At 38.0% G+C, this 20,997-nt stretch overlaps 1 protein-coding gene across 3 annotated transcripts in view; it reads left to right on the forward strand.

Moving 5' to 3' along the window:
- CORIN (corin, serine peptidase) overlaps positions 1 to 20,997 on the forward strand; it is a 263,919-nt gene that overhangs the window by 18,148 nt on the left and 224,774 nt on the right. For all 3 annotated transcript variants that reach the window (XM_035293752.3, XM_008993384.5, XM_008993382.5), the window contains exon 2: positions 19,214 to 19,358. In XM_035293752.3, the coding sequence (XP_035149643.1) occupies positions 19,214 to 19,358 (145 nt within the window). The remainder of the gene's footprint in view (positions 1 to 19,213; positions 19,359 to 20,997) is intronic.

The following is a 20,997-nucleotide window of genomic DNA, read 5'->3' on the forward strand; positions in this document are numbered from 1 at the left end:
GTCTAACAAGTCCCAGGTGATGCTAATCAGCTGCAGATAGGTGTGGGAGAACTCAGCAGAATACCTTGCCTGCAAGAGGGACTCCCAGGCCTCACTTCTATGGGGAAGGGACTACATAATTGCCAGGAAAGACTCTCAGGCTGGCTTTCCATCGCTGATCAGAACACTCACAGAGCCCTCCTCCAGCAACAAGCCCAGCAATTGGTTGCTAAGGAACTGGAGAGTCCGCACAGCTTCTCTTGCTTGGCTCTGTTTTCTGTCTTGCACCCTGAGGTCTGAAACAGATGACAATTCTGAGCTTCTCAAGTCTTAGTTAAAAATACCTCATTTGCCACAGGCCAGCCGTGTGCTCACATTTCCCAGCTGGAGTGACTCCCCAGACCTGGGGCTGCCCTGGTGGAAAGTCTGTAAGCAGAAAATACCAGGTTAAAAATAGCCCTAGGGAGGCCCTTCAAAGCTCTCACACCCAGTTGCACACTTTGGGTAAACAAGGCAGAGTGGGAAGGGATCTTTCAAGCCAAAAATGACTGAAGGACTGTCTGGCTGTGTCCAGTTTCATTCCCTAAAGAGGTTAGGACAAACTTTAGAGTATAGCTTTAGCTTTGTCACTGGCCTTTGTGGTTTTTTGAATTCAAAATCTAGATGTGGATATACAGCTCGAATCTGGCCTGTGGTGATTTTTATTCTGCCTTCTTCTGCATAGCAATAGAATCATAACAATAAAATTGAGTTTCCCATCCTGGTTGAAATTAAAACAGAGATGAACCTGGGGCATGGTGGCTCGTGCCTGTAATCCCAGCAGTTTGGGAGGCTGAAGGGGGAGAATTGTTTGAGGCCAGGAGTTCAAGACCAGTCTAGGCAACATGCTGAGACTCTGTCTCAAGAAAGAAAGAAAGAAAAGAAGGAAGAAAGGAAGGAAGGAAGGAAGGCAGGAAGGGAGGAAAAGAAAGGTGAAGAAAAAAAGGAAAGAAAAAAGGTCTTTCCTAAGGTGTCCTGGTAAGAAAGTGAAATGGCCCCAACAGAGGACCTGGAAGATCTCACCTGTGTGTGCCTTGGTCAGTGGCCTGAGCTGTTTTATGACAAGCTCAGATTACCTGTTTGGCCTCCTGGTAGCACTCTGTGTGTATTTGTTTTTCTGTTGTTTAGCATTACCTCTATTAACTGAATGTAAATAAGAGGAACAAAAATACTCTTTGGATAAGAGATATATATTCCTAACTAACAATATTCTCAAATCATTTCATGTCAGTGATTCCTAAAAGTGATCTTGTATTTTTATTCATCTTTTATATATACTTTAGGAGAAAAAATGAGTTAAGAAATAAAAAAAGGAATAGCACTGACTGCTTTCCATAGATTTCAAAACTTTGTATTTTCCTATTTCTTGTCCCTTGGTGAACAACTCAGTCCTGAATTTGTTCAGTGGACAGAGTAAGGTAGGTTCTGAGGTGTGGGGAGGGACAGCAGCATGCCAGCCACATCAGCAAGGACAGGTGGCATGCCTGTAGGAAAGACCTTTTTTCTTTCTCCTTTCTTTTCCTCCCTTCCTGCCTTCCTTCCTTCCTTCCTTTCTTCCTTCTTTTCTTTCTTTCTTTCTTGAGACAGAGTCTCAGCATGTTGCCTAGACTGGTCTTGAACTCCTGGCCTCAAACAATTCTCCCCCTTCAGCCTCCCAAACTGCTGGGATTACAGGCATGAGCCACCTGTACAGGGTCTGAGAAGGAGGAGGAAGGTGTCCATGCATGGGAAAGCCAGGGCAGAATGAGCATTGCATCTAGAACAGGGTGAGCACGGTGCCCACATGGCAACTGGGGCTAGGACATGGGAAGTTACAGACTGGGGGACTGATCAGGCAATTAAATGCATTAACAATAAGCCAGCTTTCTGCCTGTTGGAAAAGGAGTTAAAAATATAGGAAGTATAGTAGATCTGAACCTCTGTGATATGAGATTGAAATTGGAGATGTGGGAATAAATGTAAGGCTTTCAATGAGTAAAGATAGATATAGAAATAAACACAGAGGCCTATGTGTATGTGTACATATGTGAATGCACACATCATATAAATACACTTTTCCATATAGCTGTTTCTACTGAGAAAAACCAGGAAAAGCAACACCCCAGGAAAAATGAGCACATCCTATGCATACCTGGGGGCCCTCAGATCTTGTTTTTTAAATGTCATTTTCTACAAAAAGGAATGAGGATCTTTGGAGAAATGGCTGGTTCCAAGGGTGATGCAAGGCAAGTACCAGACGAATCCAAAACATCTTGCTCCAAAAAGCAAGGAAATGCTCAAAGAATGATGACGCACACAGCAGCCAGCTTTAATGAACTCCCATTGGTCAAATGGAGGGCAAATTGAGGATCTAAGTAAATTATGATAGTAATAAATTATAAACCATTGAATGAAATAGGGAAACAAGGGCCCATGCTTATGTAAGCAAATAAAAAGAGAAATGGGGCCGGCCGCGGTGGCTCACGCCTGTAATCCCAGCACTTTGGGAGGTCGAGGCGGGTGGATCATGAGGTCAAAAGAGCCACACCATGCTGACCAACATGGTGAAACCCTGTCTCTACTAAAAATACAAAAATTAGTTGGGCGTGGTGGTGTGCACCTGTAATCCCAGCTACTCGGGAGGTTGAGGCAGGAGAATTGATTGAACCTGGGAGGCAGACATTGCTGTGAGCCAAGACTGTGCCACGGCACTCAGCCTGGCCACAGAGCAAGGCTCTGTCTCAAAAAAAAAAAAAAAGAAAAAAAAAAGAAAAAGAAAAGAACAAAAGAGAGAGAGAAAAAAAGAAATGGAAAGTTTGAAGGGATAGAATATTAACATGGTTTCAAAGTATCTCTCCACAAAATAATGTAACAGTGGGAGGCTTGACTCACACCAACAGTATCATGTGATGGATATGACTGTCATCAATAAAAGGACAAATTGATAGGATTCAATGAGAACAATGCAACATCACTTTTGTGTTATTTCCCCCAAAGATGCTGAATTTAATCCTAAACCTCAACTGAGGAACATTCTACAAAATAACTGGCCTGTAATTTAGAAAAGTGTGAAAGTCATAAAAGACAAGGAAAGACTTAAGAAAACTAAAGAGACATGAAAACCAAATGTAATTGTGATTCTAAATTAGATCCTTTTGGCAGAAGGGGTATTATTGAGACTAATGGAAAAACGATTGGGGCCTAAGAATTAGGTGGTTGCAATCTATCAATGTAGTCTCCTCATTTTAATGGCTGTGTTGTGTTAAGGCGGGAGAATGTCCTTGTTTGTAGAAAATAGCCATTAATATATTCTGGTGCAGTGAGGCATCTGGTTAGCAACTTAGTCTCAAATGGGTCTGAAGAAAAGTTATTTGTATTGTACCTTCAACTCTTCTGTAAACGTGTGTGTTTTAAATTTTTTAAAAAGGAAAAAAGTAAGTAAATTTTGTTTAATAATTTCAGGAGATTTTTTACTTTTGTGTGTGTGTGGTTTTTTAAGTTTAAGACAAATTTTATTTGTAGTCATGGGCATTTTTTTCTTTTTGAAAGTAGTGAACAATTTAGCATACTGTTAATATACAATTTAATCTTACATTTACAAAATGAAATATTTTCCCCTTAACTTCTTCAATTGAAGATAGGATTATTTATAATCCCTTAATTCACATCCACAATTCTTAATTGTGTTTTTTTTTTTGAAAAGGATAAAAATCAATACATGAAAGCTAGGCAAGTATTAAACACTTATAGAAGACTCTTTTAAATTAGTCTGTTTTAATTTGAATCTGGAGGTTTGCCTTTTCATAAGCAAATTAGGTGCATCTATAATATCATACATAGTTTAAAACATTTATCATTTGTGTGTTTGGTTTTGTCTCAAAGTACAGATAACTTTAGCACTGGGAAGAAATGAGACAATTGACAAATGTATTATCATTTAAAAAATATTTTCTTCCTTGGGAATACCAACTGTGGAACTGATGTCAAAACAAAATTGAAAAACGTAATGGATGGAACAATGGGACCTATAGTCTCAAAAACCTTCTTTTTCTTTTTATCAACTTCTTATAATTTAAAAAAAAATGTTTAATTCTTAATACCTTGCACTTCGATCGTAAATATTAAACATTCAGTACAGTTTTTATTATAAGTATATATTAACATATTATTTAATATATTTAAAACCATCAGTGAAAAGAAGGAGGAAAGGTAAATTATTTGATTGTGGCTGAAAAAATAATTCTAATAATTTATATATACATCCCTGTAGTAACTATTTATTAATATTCTTCATCATTGAAGTATTTCAACATAACACTGCTCTCTGTTGTAGTTAAATTGAATATATTTTAATAAAAAGGTTAAGGTCAGTTTGTTCTTTTTTGACATTACCATAAATTGTTTACACTGTACTTTCTATAGCATCTTTTTAATTCATAAAAAGTATGACTCAATCTACAGCATTAATTACAATTGTCATTAAATGAATATTTGCATGACCCTATTTTTCCCTTGATAGTTAGTGTATTCCTTAATAATAGGGACTATTGACTTGTCCATATTCTATTTCTACCTCTTAGCACAGTTTGACAGATCACTTTCTCATGTGTTTTAAATGTTTTATTGTGAACTCATTTTTTGGGCAAGGGGCAGTTATAGAAGTGCAGAGTGGTTTTGGTTTTCTTCTGACAAGCACCCTAGTGGATTACAGGTTTAAGAGATACTTTTATATTAACTGCACAGCTTGGGAATTCCATACCTGCTATATAATGTAAATTCGTTTCTCATAAGAGCTTATTCTTGTTTTCACTTTTACAGGGATACATTGTTTTACTCCTTTCCTTGGGCTAAGTGGAGCTTTCTAACCTCCCTTTCACTCACAATGTAGCATTGTGAAAGTCCCAGATTTTCCAGCTTTTAACCTAGGCCTTTTCTCAGGTCTCTTTCTTGGAATTCAAACCCCAGACCCAACCTCCTAGTTTGCCTTCAGAGAAAATCCCACCCCTTGATGGGATTGATGCCCATCATCACCTTGATGCCCATGATTAAGCTTGTTCTCTCCCATTAATTCCCACCAACCTTCTACCTCCAAATTCTAGTCTTCCTAGCACCTGCCTGCTTTCCTGCCCTTAGGATCTGTGAGACACCAAATAAGCCTAAGATAAATCCTCCTCTTTGGTTTAGCCAATTCTAAGAGGTTTTCATAACTTACAATCATTAGAATACTACCAAATACAGAATGCCTCCCAATAATTGTACAGTTCACTCAGGAGGATCCTAATTGAAACTGCTATTACAATCCTGAAGCCAAATAAACAGCCCCATCTAACCCTAATTTCCCTCTAACCCTAATTTCCAGGACATCTCAGCCTCAACTTTTACACTTCCTGCTCTGGCTTTCAGTTTCCCCTTCTTTTCTTGCTCCTAGAAATTCCTCTTTCTTTTTTGACTGCAGCTATGTGTTTAAACTGGCATGACCAATAGTTGAAATCATGGATGACTCCATTGGAAAGAACATGTCAGGAGGGGAAGAAATTGACACTTTCTGGAGTCAGGCACTTTTATACCCTAGACCTTCCCAAAACCATGGGAGATGGGGCTGTTTATTTGGCTTCAGGATTGTAATAGCAGTTTCAATTAGGATCCTCTTAAGTGAACTGTACAATTATTGGGAGGCATTCTGTATTTGGTAGTATTCTAATGATTGTAAGTTATGAAAACCTCTTAGAATTGGCTAAACCAAAGAGGAGGATTTATCTTAGGCTTATTTGGTGTCTCACAGATCCTAAGGGCAGGAAAGCAGGCAGGTGCTGGGAAGACTAGAATTTGGAGGTAGAAGGTTGGTGGGAATTAATGGGAGAGAACAAGCTTAATCATGGGCATCAAGGTACATAGGTGAGATGCAGGATGGCTCTGATCTTTGCTTCCGAATCAGGATCTTGTGAAACCCTTATCCAGTTAAGGCGAGTGGGATCATTTCTCCTCTCCTGTTATCCTTCCCATTTTGGGGAGACTGTGATTCCCTCCAGGTCTCTCACTGCTCTGTCTCCTGCTTTTTTACCTAGGAATGGTTGGTTCCTCACATTAATCTTTGTTACTCATTGTAGACAGACTGTCTTTCCCTGGTTATTTTTTTGTCTCTGTTTATCTGCTCTTCCTCTAGGAAGGCCCAGTTGAGTTGCAAGAGTTTAACTTCCTTCTTAATTTAGTCATTTTCCATTTATATTTTTTGTAGTTTCAGTAATCTTTGCTGGATTTGCTTTTAGTTTTTCTTTGCTTTCTGGCCATGATCTTTTTCTAACTTTCTCTTCTAGACCTCCTCTGTGAAGTCTCCCATAGTGAGAAATATGAGATCAGTAGTTTCTGGATCTGCCAAAAGCTTTCACGTTCAAGTAAATCTTTCTACCATTATCCTCCTGAGTTGGCTAATTCCCACCCAGAAGGTGTTCTCCTGCCATATCTGCATCTAACCTAGGCTTGGACTCTATTTTGGGTTGTCCAGCTCCCATTTAAATATTTTTCATTTTTGCTATGTCTTCCCTTCTTCCTAATTCCATAAATTTTCTATTATATTATATACACAATACTTATGTACCCACCTATAATATCTACATTAGGCTGAAAACTGATGCTTAAGAAATCTTGGAGAATTTTATGTTGATTTTCCATATCTTACCCTGTCCAATATATCCAGATTTTCAGTAGCTGCTTGGCATTGTTGTCCAATCTTTTTTTTTTTAAGACAGTATCTTGCTTTGTCACATAGGCTGGAGTGCAGTGGTGTGGTCACAGCTCACTGCCTTCCTGGGCTCCAGCGATCCTCCCACCACAGCCTTCTAAGTAGTTGGAACCACAGGATTGCGCCACCACGCCTGGCTAATTTTTGCATTTTTGGTAGAGATGGGGTTTTGCCATGTTGCCCAGCCTGGTCTTGAACTTCTGAGCTCAAGTGATCCACACACACTCCTTGGCCTCTCAAAGTGCTGGGATTACAGGTGTGAGCCACTGTGCCTGGCCAGTTGTCTAATCTTTTAGGCATGGTTTCTCAGTTGTTCTTACAATCAAATGTCTATCTGTGGCTTTTCAAAAACTGCCATTTAGTAATTTCTCAGATCCTTGACTTTTTCAGAACAGTTAATTCATTTGTTTTCTGAGATCTTGTATTTCTTCCTTTGATTTCTTTGGGTTCTGGCCATACTTTAGTAACTCTCAGAAGCACCTCTCCCTTTCCAATAAACTCTTTAAGCATACTAAACTCTTTGCTTGTCTATATCTATCCACATAGACCTTCAGAGTCCCACTTTTTCCTTTTTATATGCTCAGCTGACCTGCTCAAAACTCAACCTTTCTCTTAAGGAAACCTATCTCTTCCTCTAATTTAGTAGTTTAGTCAACTCTTTTTTTCTGAAAATAAGACTGAACTATGTTTTTCAAACATTTCCAGATATTTTTTGATCTCCTGAGACAAACAGTTTGTAGAAACAGGATGTTTAATGCACAGGCCTTTGAATTGCCTTTTTAGTCTTTGCATTTGCAAAAATTTTATTGAGTTGTGGTCCTACTTCACCCCAAGAAGAAGAAATACATGATGATAATGTTTTCAAATGGAATCTGCCACTTGAGGAAGGATAAATCTACAGCTGAATCCATGAATTAGGTCTATGAAATCTAGCACTAGGGTCAGAGATAATTTGTTTAACAAATCCAGAGTGAACTTAGGGTCATGTGATAGAGGGTGGCTAGAACCTGTGAGCAAACTCTGTGCATCTTAAGGATTGAGACCTTCCCTTACCTGTTTCTTTCCACAGCCCAGAATGTAGCTTAAAATAAAATAAGGAGGAATGGGATTTGGGGAAGCCTTTCTTCAAGTTAATACTTATCTTAAGAATGGCACAAATAGTCAAAACTAGAAGCTTACATCTACTTCTTGAGAACCAAAGGATCTCAGCTGTTTTGTAGTTTCCAGAAAGCACCTTTCATCCTGTTCACCTCCAGAAGCTAAAAACTTGATCCTACCTCAGCCACAGCTGAAGCACTGGGGCTGTTTTTTGAGGTAACTGACTTAGGCTTCAGAGATTGTCCAAAATCTAAAATCCTACATGGGCCATGTTTGGTATGGGTCCACCAAGGCTTAAAGCCTCATGCTCTGCTAGCCCAAGAAATAATCACTCCATGTGTATTGTTCCCCCTGAATACCACTCCATACTGTCTCAAGACTCCTGGTTCAAGAGTAGTAGATGTTAGGTTTTAAAGGACTTTATACATTCTATCATTTCTTTTTGATTGCTATTTAATTGATGTTGACATTAAAATTCTGTGTTCTTTTTGTTCCAGGTAGGGTGATGGTCACACACACTTAGGAGACATCATGGTTATTTTTTTTTAAATGTACCATACTTCTGTGGAAAAAAGGCATAAGCCTTGGTATTTACCTAAAGACCTAGTGTTAGTTAATGCTTATAGGAAGTGGAAATAGTTTGCTTCCTTAGGGCTGTGCCTTGTATCTGGAGAGCCAAGCTAACCACACTATACTACTCAATCAATGATTGCTGAATGGCCAAAGTGGTTCTCAACTAGGGAAGGTAGTATTCTAAAGAACATTTGGATAAAGTAGGAGCTATTTGTTGGTCATGATGTATATGTGTGTGTGTGTGTGTGTTTACGTGCACGTGTGCTATGTTTGGCATTTATTAGGTGGTGGACCAAGGATGCCAAATGTCCTGCAATATGTGAGAGGCCACATCAGTGAAAAATTGTCCTTCTCAGAACATCAGTTATGTTGCTTCTCTTTGGCAATATAATTGATGTTCTGAGAAGGACAATTTTTTCACTGATGTGAAAATTTGGATACAAGGGCTCTGGATACAAGGCACAGCTCTCCTCCTTCAAGCAACACACATGTGATTTGAGGCTCATTGGAATGAATGCTCAAGAAATATTGTTGTTTTGGTGAAAAAGTTCACTCTGCACCTATGGATAATTTGTTGTTGTACTTTTTACCTGTCTGCATTACTGTCCTAGTCGCAGGGTGTTGAAGTCTCCTGTGAAGTTGTAGATCTTCTTGGAGGTAGGCTGTTAACTCCCTGAGGACAGGGACTATGTTTTCTTCATCTTTATAGCCCTGTAACACAGAATAGATGTTACATAAGCATTTGTGGAATAAACCAAATTAGTGAGATTTTAACATGTCACATAGATGTGTTTTGTAGTGGAAACTTCAAAATAGAGTTTCTCATTTTTCAACTAGAATATTCATGGTAATATAGCAAAACATGATAAATGTTAAGTTTGGAATTCATCTTTTGCTTTAGGTATTCGGAACGCAATTACTGCTTCATCTAATGCATGACATCATTACTTGTACTTTTTCACTGCAGGATTCCTTTCAGCAGGTAGGTTCAGTAGGTTAATTGTTTTTGACATCTGTTTATGTTTTTCTTTACATTGAAATGCCTGAAATGAATTGTTGTAAGCAGAAAATCCATTTTGTCTTGTGTGCTTTCCCTAATTACTTTCAGCTGTAGAAAGTCAATATTTTAATTCTCTATTCACTTTGACAATCTGTTTCAATTTTTAAAAGTCACAACATTTCCATTGTTACAGGATCAGTGAGTCAATTAAGTTTCTAAGATTTGCACAGATTTGAGAGCCTCCTTAGCACTAAATAAAATGTAGATTTGGCTTTGTTTTCAATGTTAGACTCCTTGGATTTTGCCACAGCTTTCTTAAAAATATAGTTACAAATAATCAAAATATAAAATTTAAAATATTTTTATAAATAAATTTCAAATATTTAATTTTGAGGAATAGATAACCCAACCTTCTTTCCCCCCGAGTCATCTCTATTGTTTTAAAAAATACAGACTGAAAAATGACCTTTAAGACTCCCTAATATATGTAGAAAGAGTTCGATATTATATCTATCTTAAAAGGAAACTTTATTACTTTACAGTTTATGTCTTTCATAAAATGATAATATTGGCAAGTTTGAGATTGAGGGCAAAGTAATCTCCAAAAAGGACACAGGATCCTATTTATCTTGTCTTGATAATAAAGAGCCTACTGTTCTTCCCAAGATCATCTTCTGTAACTATTACAGAAATATGAACCTCCCACTGTGCTCTGAAGAAAACAGGGTTTACCTAAAAGGCTAAACAATTCTCCTGTTGCCTCTGAAGATATCTCCTCATTTAAATAAAGATAATAACTTTCCTCCAGGGAAACTAAATTGAGTAAACTCTGAGCTATGAGTTAAAAAAAAAATCAGGACTCTTGAGCTTTGTGAACTTGAACTTTTTTTTTTTTCATTTTTCTGTTGCTCTGTTAATTTCACTTTACTTTTGAAATGTTTGTGGTTGGAGAAAGACCTTTTTATGCCTTATTTACAGATATGGAGATACGGTTAAGATGAGAAGATGACTTTACAAGGTCACCTAGATTTTCAGTGGCAGAGACAATATTGTACAAGTTGCCTCTGAAACATTCCAATCTTCTCTCTCACAGTTCAGACATCAACTAAGCAATGCTATCCTCAAAACAGAAATGCTAATGTGCTATGCTGCCTGGATATTGGGCTATTATTATCTAGTCTTCTTGAGGGGATACATATTTTGTTGGTATTTAGTCTCCACATTGAACCTATGTTCTGGGATATGTGAATCTGAAATTTGGGAGAGGACTATCTGGTGCTGTTATTTTGTTAATTTTCAAAGGAAAAATGTGGGCAGGGTTGGCTTGCAGAACCATGTGTTCTGGTGTGAACTGAGTAATTTCATTTTGAGACAGTACATGAGTTATTTGAACTTTGTATGCTTCAATTAAATGCCAGAAAATGGGATGAAAAGACTTACTGGAAACCAGATGCTTGTTCTTTATGCCTCCTGGGATATTGAAAACAAGCATCACAACAAAAGATATTTGGGTTTGGAATAATTCACTGATGGATGAGTTTGGAGGCATTTTACTTATTGGTTGAGTGAGAGCTATTACTGTAGAGAATTGACAGATGTGGCTTGAGAAGTATCTATCTTATTAATCTGTTACTCAACAACTACTTTGAATTCATGTAAAGGTCACTTTCATAATTTTTAAAGAATAGAGTGGGAAGCATCTAGCACTGGCCATTTTTCATGTTAAATGAGGGGGTAACAATTGACTTCTTTTGCTTTGCAGACTGAGTGGACATGGGTTGGAAAAACCATCTCTGAGACTGAAAAAAGAGCATCAATCGCATTTTGGAATAATGGTTGTGCAGGACAAACTTCCAAGTTGAATATCTAGGAGCAAGTAGAGTCTCAGTGTCTGCATTTCTTTAGGTTCATGAGTATCTTAATATGTGATAGCTTAATGCCCCCACAGTGTTTAGAGGGAGCTGGTGTCTTGTTTAGGACACACCAGTAGGAGTGACTTTATTATCTTTGAAGCTGGCCCTTGCTTTGCTGAAATGGAAGAGTACGTTTGCAGCTTATCATCTTCCTATCTAAAGAATTAAGATACTAAATTTGTCTCAAACCAATATGTAGTATTGATTTTGGATGATTTTTTCTTTCTAGTTTTTTTTAAACATTGTAAGCAAATATTTTGTGATAAGACAGATGGTCATTGAATTCTGCCATAATTTTGTGTACAATCCCATCTATTAAAATGAACTCTGGCCAGGCACGGTGGCTCATGCCTGTAATCCCAGCACTCTAGGAGGCTGAGGTGAGTGGATCACTTGAGGTCGGGAGTTCAAGACCAGTCTGGCCAACACGGAGAAACCCCAACTCTTTTAAAAATGCAGCATTAGCTAGGCATGGTGGCGCATGCCTGTAGTCCCAGCTACTGGAGAGGCTGAGGCAGGAAAATCGCTTGAACCCGGGAGGCGGAAGTTGCATTGAGCCAAGATCGTGCCATTGCATTCTCTCCAGCCTTGGAATCAAGAGCAAAACTTCATCTCAAAAAAATAATAAATAAATACATAAATAAAAGAGCACTCTAATTTTCGTTTGGGAACAGTTTGGCATTTTGGCTTGGTAATATAAACTTCAAAGCAATAAATAGAATTTTAACTAAATCCACCAGATTGGCATATAAATTAGGATAACCTCTGGCGAGTACTGTTTGTGCCTCTAAAGTTCAGACTGTGCTGACTAACCATCTTGTATTAACTAAGTCTCCATAATTTGGTAATTTTAATTAAGAGCATTTTAATATTTAATTTTGGTAAGAATAATTTTGGTGTCTAATAAAATCCATGATACAATGTCACATTTCTCAGATAGAGTTAATCTTCCCTTTTCAAAACTATTCTGCTAATCAGAAACGGTTTAAATGCTGCCTCAAGTTTGCCTGATCTTTGATGGAGATTTAAACAAATCTTATTTGAAATAAAAATATCAACATATCTCCATGTCTGATGCTGTACTTTAAGAAATAGCAAGCTGATGTTAGTCTCTTTGTAGACAATTTCTCTGAGTGCATATTATTGCTTTCAGAGCTAAAGACAGTGTATGTCTGGCAAAACCTTGGAATGATCAAGGAATAGGTTTTGTTTTGTTTTGTTTCTAAATTAGGTTTGGGGAGAAATAAATAAGTAAGGATTAGGACTGTGGTCTCCAAACTGTGCTGTTGTACCGAAGGTTGCTGCAGTGACTCAAGGGACTTTACTGGATATTTTTATTTTTTGAGGCAAATGCAACAATTCTTGACATTTGTTGGTCATCGAATGAAATGCTAGCTTGAGGTAGCTCACAGTTTCAGCATTAGATTGTGCTATATTCCTTTTGATCTCGTCCTATGTTCACAAAGCTGGGTTCTTGGCAGTTTCTATGCAAAAGCTGTGCTAAGAAAGAATCCATGTGGAGCAAGCAGTGAGGGGTGGTGGTATCTGATCTGATTCCAAGGTTTAAGGGGTTGTGCAGTAGTCAACAGGTGCACCCATCATATTAGCATGCAATTGTGGTTATTATCTATTTTTTTACTTCTTGCCAAATACATTTTCTACTTCAAGGATTTTTAGATGATTTCGGAATAGACTTTGTAAGAAGAAGTTATTTGCATAATTCTGTACGAAGTAATTTTTATTTAGAAAATTTAATTCATTCATTTATTCACTAAGTGTTTATCCACTCGCTCCTGACTGTGTTCAGGTGCTGTTCTAGATACAGGGCATTCACTGATGAGAAAGGAGAATGTTTGCATATATGGTGAGAAATACACTGAATTGGTATGATTTATGCTATGATTGTGTTTTGAAAGAAGCAGGACTAAATTTGGACTTTCTAGCTCTAAAATCTTATGAGTATTTGTTGGTTCCTGTAATCCATGATGCATGTTACAGTATTATTTCTGTTTGACTGTTTCTGAAACTAGTGTTTTCCTTTCTCCTAATGTGGCAAATATAGTATGTATGTATGTATGTATGTATGTATGTATGTATGTATTTATTGGACACAGAGTCTCGCTCTGTCTCCCAGGCTGGAGTGCAGTGGTTTGATCTTGGCTCTCAGCAACTCTCATGGGTTCAAGTAGTCCTCCACCTCTGCCTTTCAAGTAGCTGGGACTGCAGGAGAGCCCCACCATGCCTGGCTAACATTAAATTTTTCTTTTTGTAGAGATGAGGTCTATATCTCTACTATATTGTCCAGGTTGATCTTGAACTCCTGGGCTCAAGCGCTGCTCCTGCCTCAGTCTCCCAAATTGCTGGTGTTATAGGTATGAGCCACTATGCTCACATATAGTCTTGATAATTCTTTTCTACTTTAAAGATTATTTTTATCTTTCAACCTTTTTTGGAGTACCTTTGCACTACAGCAACGAATAGTTTTGTCTGCCAATGTACCCCTGTACAATTATATCATATTTTGTTAAAATCCCTGATGAAGAGATGAAAATACAATTTTTAAAAAAATAATTCATATTTTAGTTTGATTATAATATTAAACATACAAGTTTAAAAACATGCAGATATATACTGATACACTACCTCAGGGGCTCACATACTTTTTCTATAAAGGACCAGATAGTGAAGACTTTAGGCTTTGAGTGCCATATGATCTCTGTTGCAACTACTCAATGTTGTTGTAGTAGCAGGAGAGCAATATAGACAGAATATAAATGAATGAACATCGCTGTATCCAATAAAGGTTTATGTACAAAAATACTCCATGTGCTGAGTTTGGTCCATGGACTATAGTTTTCTGATCTCTGCTCTATATATTTAAGATGTAAAATTTATCCCAAAAGATAGCCCAACCAATTAGAAAATAATTCTCACTTGGTTTCCTCTGGGGTGAACTCCTGCTTTAGGGTAACCCGGTTGTTGGCAGCTATTCCCACCTCCAAGAATTATCTGGACAAACCCACCTAAAACCGCTAATCAGAGACATCTGGTTCATTGGCTCTTTGGTAAGCCCTAGCTCTGGCCTTGGGAGTAATTCTTCTGACTGAGGGGTTGGCAGGACTGTAGTTCCTTGTATTCAAATAGTTTCTGCTGGATGTGAGGGCAGTTTGGCTGTGACTTCTGTCACCCCATTGATCATCAGGGTTGATTCAGCTGATCTGGCTGGCTAGGCAGGTGTCCCCTTCCTCCCTCACCACTTCCTGAAGCTGTTTGCTTGGTCGAATTTATCTTGGGATGACCATCCCAGATAAATGAGGACCCATCTTTGGTCAAGGGTAGTCAAGTAGCTGCACTCCCCTGCTAGAACCTCCAAACAAGCTCTCCAATATTCTCTGCCACTTGCAGCTGTGGTAGTGCCCTTAAGAATGTACCATGTGTTGTCAAATGCTGCTTGAAGGTAAAAGAGGGTAAAGACTTATGTACTTGAAATGTCAATGATGGTCTCCTTGACCTTTGCAAACTTGATAAAATGGACTCAAAACCTCGTACTCGCTGTGTAAATCCAAAGCCCTCTCACATCCTGTGGGTGCATGGTTCTCATGATCAGCTCTGGTTCCAGGCTCTGCGTTCTTGAATTACTTCTGCTTTGGGGTCATTTTTTATGTAGTCTTTTCTCATTATCCAAAGATAATAAGCCTCTTTCTTACTCTGGCTATAGCGCGGAGAACAGGTTAGGGAGTGCATCGATAAATATAGGTAAACCAGACAGGAGGAGGCATTTGCAGTATTTCAGGTGAGGCATGATGTTTATTTTTACTAAAATGTATCATCTACGAGTTTCGTTTTGCATATTAATAGATCCCAAGTGCCCAAACGATGCCTGACAAATATAGCTGTGAAATTACCTTTTTTTTGATATAGCAAACCCTGGAAGAATACCAGATATGGGGATGAAAATGGTTTATTTGGTTTCAGACTTGTTGGGTTTGAATTACTTTTGCAACATCTAATGAGAAGATGTCAAGTGGTCAGTTGCCTATAATGGTCTGGAGATCGGTAAAGATCTATGGTTGTCATTTAAAGATGAAAGTCACCCAGGGAGGGCTGCTGATTGAAGTTATATGTGTGGTGACATTGCCTGGGGAGCAAGTGAATGTGAGAACTGAGCCTCCGAAAAGAGAAAGAATGACCAGAGAAGTAGGAGAAAGAGAAGCCAAAGGAATAAAGTGCTTCAGGAAGGAGGAACTGGCTATCTGAAATTTTGGCCTCTCAGATGACACCAAGATGGCATTAGGATTGTGGCACAATGGTACATTGTGCCAGTCAGTGTACATTATACAAAACAACATGACAGCTTTTAAAATAATTAGTTTTTTTTTCTTTTTTTTTGAGACGGAGTCTCGCTCTGTCCTCCATGGAGTACAGTGGAGGGATTTCGGCTCACCACAACCTCCGCCTCCCAGGTTCAATTGATTCTCCTGCCTCAGCCTCCTGAGTAGCTGGGACTACAGGTGCACACTGCCCCGCCCAGCTAATTTTTTGTATTTTAGTAGAGACGGTGTTGCACCATGTTGCCTATGCTGATCTCAAACTCTTAAGCTCAAGCAATCCACCCGCCTCAGCCTCCCAAAGTGTTAGGATTATAGGCGTGAGCCACCCTGCCCAGCCTGTTCTTAAGACACAAGAAATATTTTCACTAACAAGATTCGTAAAACATAAGAACAATTGGGAGGCTAAGTTGGGTGGATTGCTCGAGCCCAGACATTTGCAATCAGCCAGAGCAATATGGTGAAATCCTGTCTCTACAAAATAATCAGCTGGGAGTGATGCATGGTGCACACCTGTTATCCCGGTCACTCAGGAGGCTGAGGCAGGAGAACCACTTTAGCCCAGGAGGCAGAGGTTGCCGTGAACCAAGATCATGTTACTGCACTCCAGCCTGGGTAATAGAGTGAGACCCTGTCACAAAACAAAACAAAACAAGACAAAACAAAACAAAACAAAACAAAACCAAAAAACCCCAAAACCAAATCTGAAAATAAAAACAACAAAAACATAAGAATGACATGCTTTACGAATATGTGCAGGTCCAATCAAGATGTGTTGTTCCCTGCCCTAGCCATGGAATTCTGTGCCTGTGCTCGGCTTAGTTTCAAGGCTGGGGAAGGTGCTTGTGGAAGAGGGATGCCATTTGGAGAGAGGATCATTTAGAGTCCATTGAAACAAAGCTTAAGGATGATCTGGTTGTTTATTTCACCTGGCATTTACTCAACAGTGAAGTTTGAGAGTTGCCTTGTGTTCAGTGGAACCTCCAAGGGCCTGTGTATGATGTAGCATTTGCAACAGTCCTAAGCGGCCATGAGTGCAAGAGGAAAGTTATGCAAGTTATTAAAGAAGAAAGTGCTGATGTCTCCTGCGTATTTCTTCCTCCTCTCCCTTTGAAAAAAGCAATCAGTTCTCTTGTCACTGAGAAAATATTTGGTCTAATCATGAGTATGGTTTTTGGAGGCCCAGTACTTGTTGATATATACTTAGCTGAGATATTAAAATGAGTCTCTATTATTTTCTCCACTGACACTTTAAGTACGAATGCTAAATGAGATATATCTGGCTCCAGGAGTCCAGATGGCAATGAGCCATTGTGAATTCATCACCCGACATTATCCCTATAATGCATCTGTGACCACCTTAGCAAGGAAGCGTCTTCATTGTTGCAGGAGTTAAATACATTTCATACTTTCTTACCTCTCTGTAGATATTTTGCAGCTTTTAAAAACCCATAACAGACCTTTGCAGGCGTACTTTTCTCAGAATTATGGCTGATTCAGGGTTGCTCTCTCTACAGTGTCTTATGTGATCTTCCAGCAAGAAATCATATTTCTATCTTTTGAATTCTTATGTCACTTTAGCTATAAGTTTCATGGCGCTTATCATTTGCTACCTTGCAATATAGATATGTTATTCGTGTACATATCATTTCTCCTACAAGACTGTGAGTTTTTGAGGGACGGTAGCTTGAAGTAATTGTCACATCCGTCACTATTATTATAATTCGTAGGTGTTCAATAACTAAGTAAAATAAACAATTTGTTTCTGCTGCTAACTTTGTTGGCCTGTAGTCCTACACTTTAATTTACTAATTTTTTTTGTAAGTAAGTGTTGTATACGAGCCTGAAAGGGCACTGCCTATCCAATGTTAGTGTTGTAATCCATGTGCTGTTGCAGATCTCATATTATATTGCACCAGTGCTATGTCTTCTTGAAGATCAATTATAAATTAATTGTAAATGGTAACACATTGGCTGATAGCTTAAACCAGGTACAGAGGATATGGATCAGTTAGACATTAACCTAGAAAATGAAGCTCTTCTCAAGTTAGCAATGTAAGTTATTTCAAATAATGTCTGTCATGGAGAATTCCTAAAATTACAAAAGGTATAATCATATTAGGTGGTGAACGTGGTTTGCAATATGGGTTAGTGAACCCATATTCTTATGTAGAGGGAATAAAGCAGAAATGGAGAATCATATATGCCTTGTAATTGAAAGAACCCATCAAAGTTGCCTTTGCATCCATGGGAAATAATCAAATACTGGTCAGGAAGTCCTGAGAATATTACGGGACCATTCTGTTAGGACAACTTAATATAAGGGTCTTTCTCAAAGCTCATTGATTTAAAAAAATTAAAAGTTTGGTATTTATTACAGAGGAAGAACCAACAAAACCTGGTGACATATGGCATATGGGGATCATGAAATGGGGAATCTTTGGGTTATTAGAATGGAGGAATTTCTGTAAACACAAATATGGAAGTCAGGAGAACCAGTGTGAAGATAGAGAGACAGAGGGCGGTTCCTCTCAGTTTTGGACTTGTTGGGAAGAGGTGCTGCTAACCACCAGGCATTGGAAGTATGTGGTGTAACTCTGAAAGGAGTTCAGCATGCAGGAGAGATTCAGGAGTTAGTTATACTGAGGTTATAGTCCAAGTTCTGAAACTGTCAGAGGAGAAAATGCATCAGAAGGCTAAGAGAGAGTTGTGAGAAATGCCTTTGTTAAGAAGACCAGGAGAGTTTCTTATAGTGATTCAAAGCCTTTTAGTACCATCTCAGATGTCGTTTGAAGCTGTCATTGCTCTAAGCTAGCCATCTATAGTAAATGAATTTCCAGATACCATTTCTGGCAAGAGATTGAACTAAGCAAAATTTGAAGCATTTGAAGACAAGAACTTTATCTGAACCATCATTTTTGCACTTTATCCTCTCACAATGGATGGGCTGTAGGAGCAGCATGGACGGCTGAGGATGTCCTCAGAGTTGTTAGCATATAATTGGCAATCAGGGCAGACTCTTCCTTATATTTCAACTTGTCACTAAATGCATGGTCAGTAACAGTGAGGCTGGCTGAATTATTAATGACCAAAAACTTATTTTATCCAGATTCATTCAGATTTGGTTTAGACTAATGAGACAAAAAGAATAAAGTCTGGATAATGTCCTGTCTATTCCTACTTACCAATTTTTTATCACTGTATTAAGCAGTCTTCGCTTCTATCATAGCTCTGGGCCAGGGTAAGGTTTTGTCATGGTCATTCATAGGCCTTTGGAATCATACCAAATTGACAACTATGTTTTAAGAAAGCAAAATGGGATATTGTTTAAAGTTCATATACTCCTGAAAAATGTTTCAGAAATAGAGAGTTTGCTCTGTACAGTTATCTGTTCATTTACTGGAATGATTTGGTGACTAAGCTCATTTCATACCCTATAGCACAAACAGTAAAGTCATGTTAGAATTATGCTGTTCTAAATGAATAGCTATTAATCTAAAATGTCATAGCATGCATTGAGTTCTGTAATATTAAAACCATGTTGCATTTTCCTCCTTTACTTTAGGTCTTGGGAGCTGATGACAATAACATGGGCGATGGCTGCTCTCAGAAGCTGGCGACTTCTAACCTCCTCCGGTTCCTACTGCTGATCCTGATTCCATGTATCTGTGCTGTCGTTCTCTTGCTGGTGATCCTGCTTTCCTATGTTGGTGGGTGAGGCCATTATTAAAGAAAAATGAAGTTAAAATGAAAATTAGCATGATTTAGAAGAGTTATTTCTATTTAGTACTTATTTAACCTAAAGTGTCAATCAATGAGAGGATTATCTGTTGACAACTTTATGCAAATCCACAGTTTTAGCTACTCTACTGGTTATTATTAATATTAATAAATGAGTTTATGAATTTAAAACATTAAGGAAAGATTACTAGGTTACAGGCATGTTGAATGTACCTGAGACCTCCAGGAAAGTTAAATTAGTCCCTTCTTAGGAGCTCACAGTTGAGAGGAAGTGATGATTATCACACAAGACAACACAAGTTTAAGACAGAAGTGCATACAGGGTCCTATATGCACATTCAAAGAAAGCATCATAGAGAGTTAATGTTTTAACTTTGGAATTAAGTTGATAGAAATTCAGGTTAGAAGACAGGATTTGGCAGAGAAAATAACTAGTGTAAAACTATAACCCTATGAAAGATGAAGATAGAGTTAGGAAACTGGGTGAAAATTTGGCACTGGTGGGAAATGCAGCGAGATTGATAAAATCCAAATGAAATGGGATCTTACATTTTCATGCTAAATACTAAAGGATTTGGGGTTTAGAATTTAGATCACTGGTTTTCAAACTCTATTCCATGGTAACAAGGTTCTAAGGAGGAGACTGAAGGATTGCACAAGTGTTTGCTTTGACTTTCATTTTAAAAGAAAAGCAAACAGATCTTAAATACACACTCAAACTGAATGCTACATACCACATTTTAACCAAGTAAAAGCCAGAAACCAAGTGATATGTACTGACAGGTTAACTCATTAGTATTTGCATCTTGCTATCTTTATTTACTTATTTATTTATTTTTTAAAGGCTAGTCAAGTGAAGCTGTGAGAGTGGAGCTATCTTTTTTTAAATGAACGATACTTTAAGTTTGAAAGGTGAACTTCTTGGAAAAAGCAATAAACTATTATCACTGGTAGCTACCTAATGACATGAATCAGAATTTTAAAAAATATATGCGATAAAAGAAAATAGAGAAATAAATATCAAAACGATGCTGATCTTTGCATTGCTGATGATTTTGAATTTTTAAATTTTGCCAAACCTCCCTATTGTGTTCTTAATGGTTTACAAAGTCATACATTTATATCTTATAATGTAAGTTTATCCCAATAAAATACAGCTCATATCTATTTATAGATATTAGGCTTTTATATGATATTTATTTGAAAATAACATTGATCTGCTATAAAAATGATTACAAACCACTGCCATGGGTGGTGGATTACCACTGGAGGATCTTTCTAAGAAAGGAGAACTCTGATTATTTTGCATTTGCAAAAAGCAATAGAACTGGATACACTACAGAGTATGGAGGCAGAAAAAAATGAAGGCAAGGAGACTAGTTCGGAACTCTGACTCTGGTCTAAGTAAAAGGTGATGGGGATTTGAAATAAGGCACTGGGTGCATTAAAAAATCTACAGAAATCAAGACTGATTGGATTTTGGTGTGAGGGAGAGAGAAGTCAAGGCTGGCTCCTGGATTTCTGGCTTCGGTAACCTGGCTTTAAAAAAAAATTGTGGGTACATAGTGGGTGTGCTTATTTATGAGGTATATTAGCTACTTTCCTATA

This window comes from Callithrix jacchus, chromosome 3 (genome assembly GCF_049354715.1).
Source record: "Callithrix jacchus isolate 240 chromosome 3, calJac240_pri, whole genome shotgun sequence".
Taxonomy (NCBI): domain Eukaryota; kingdom Metazoa; phylum Chordata; class Mammalia; order Primates; family Cebidae; genus Callithrix; species Callithrix jacchus.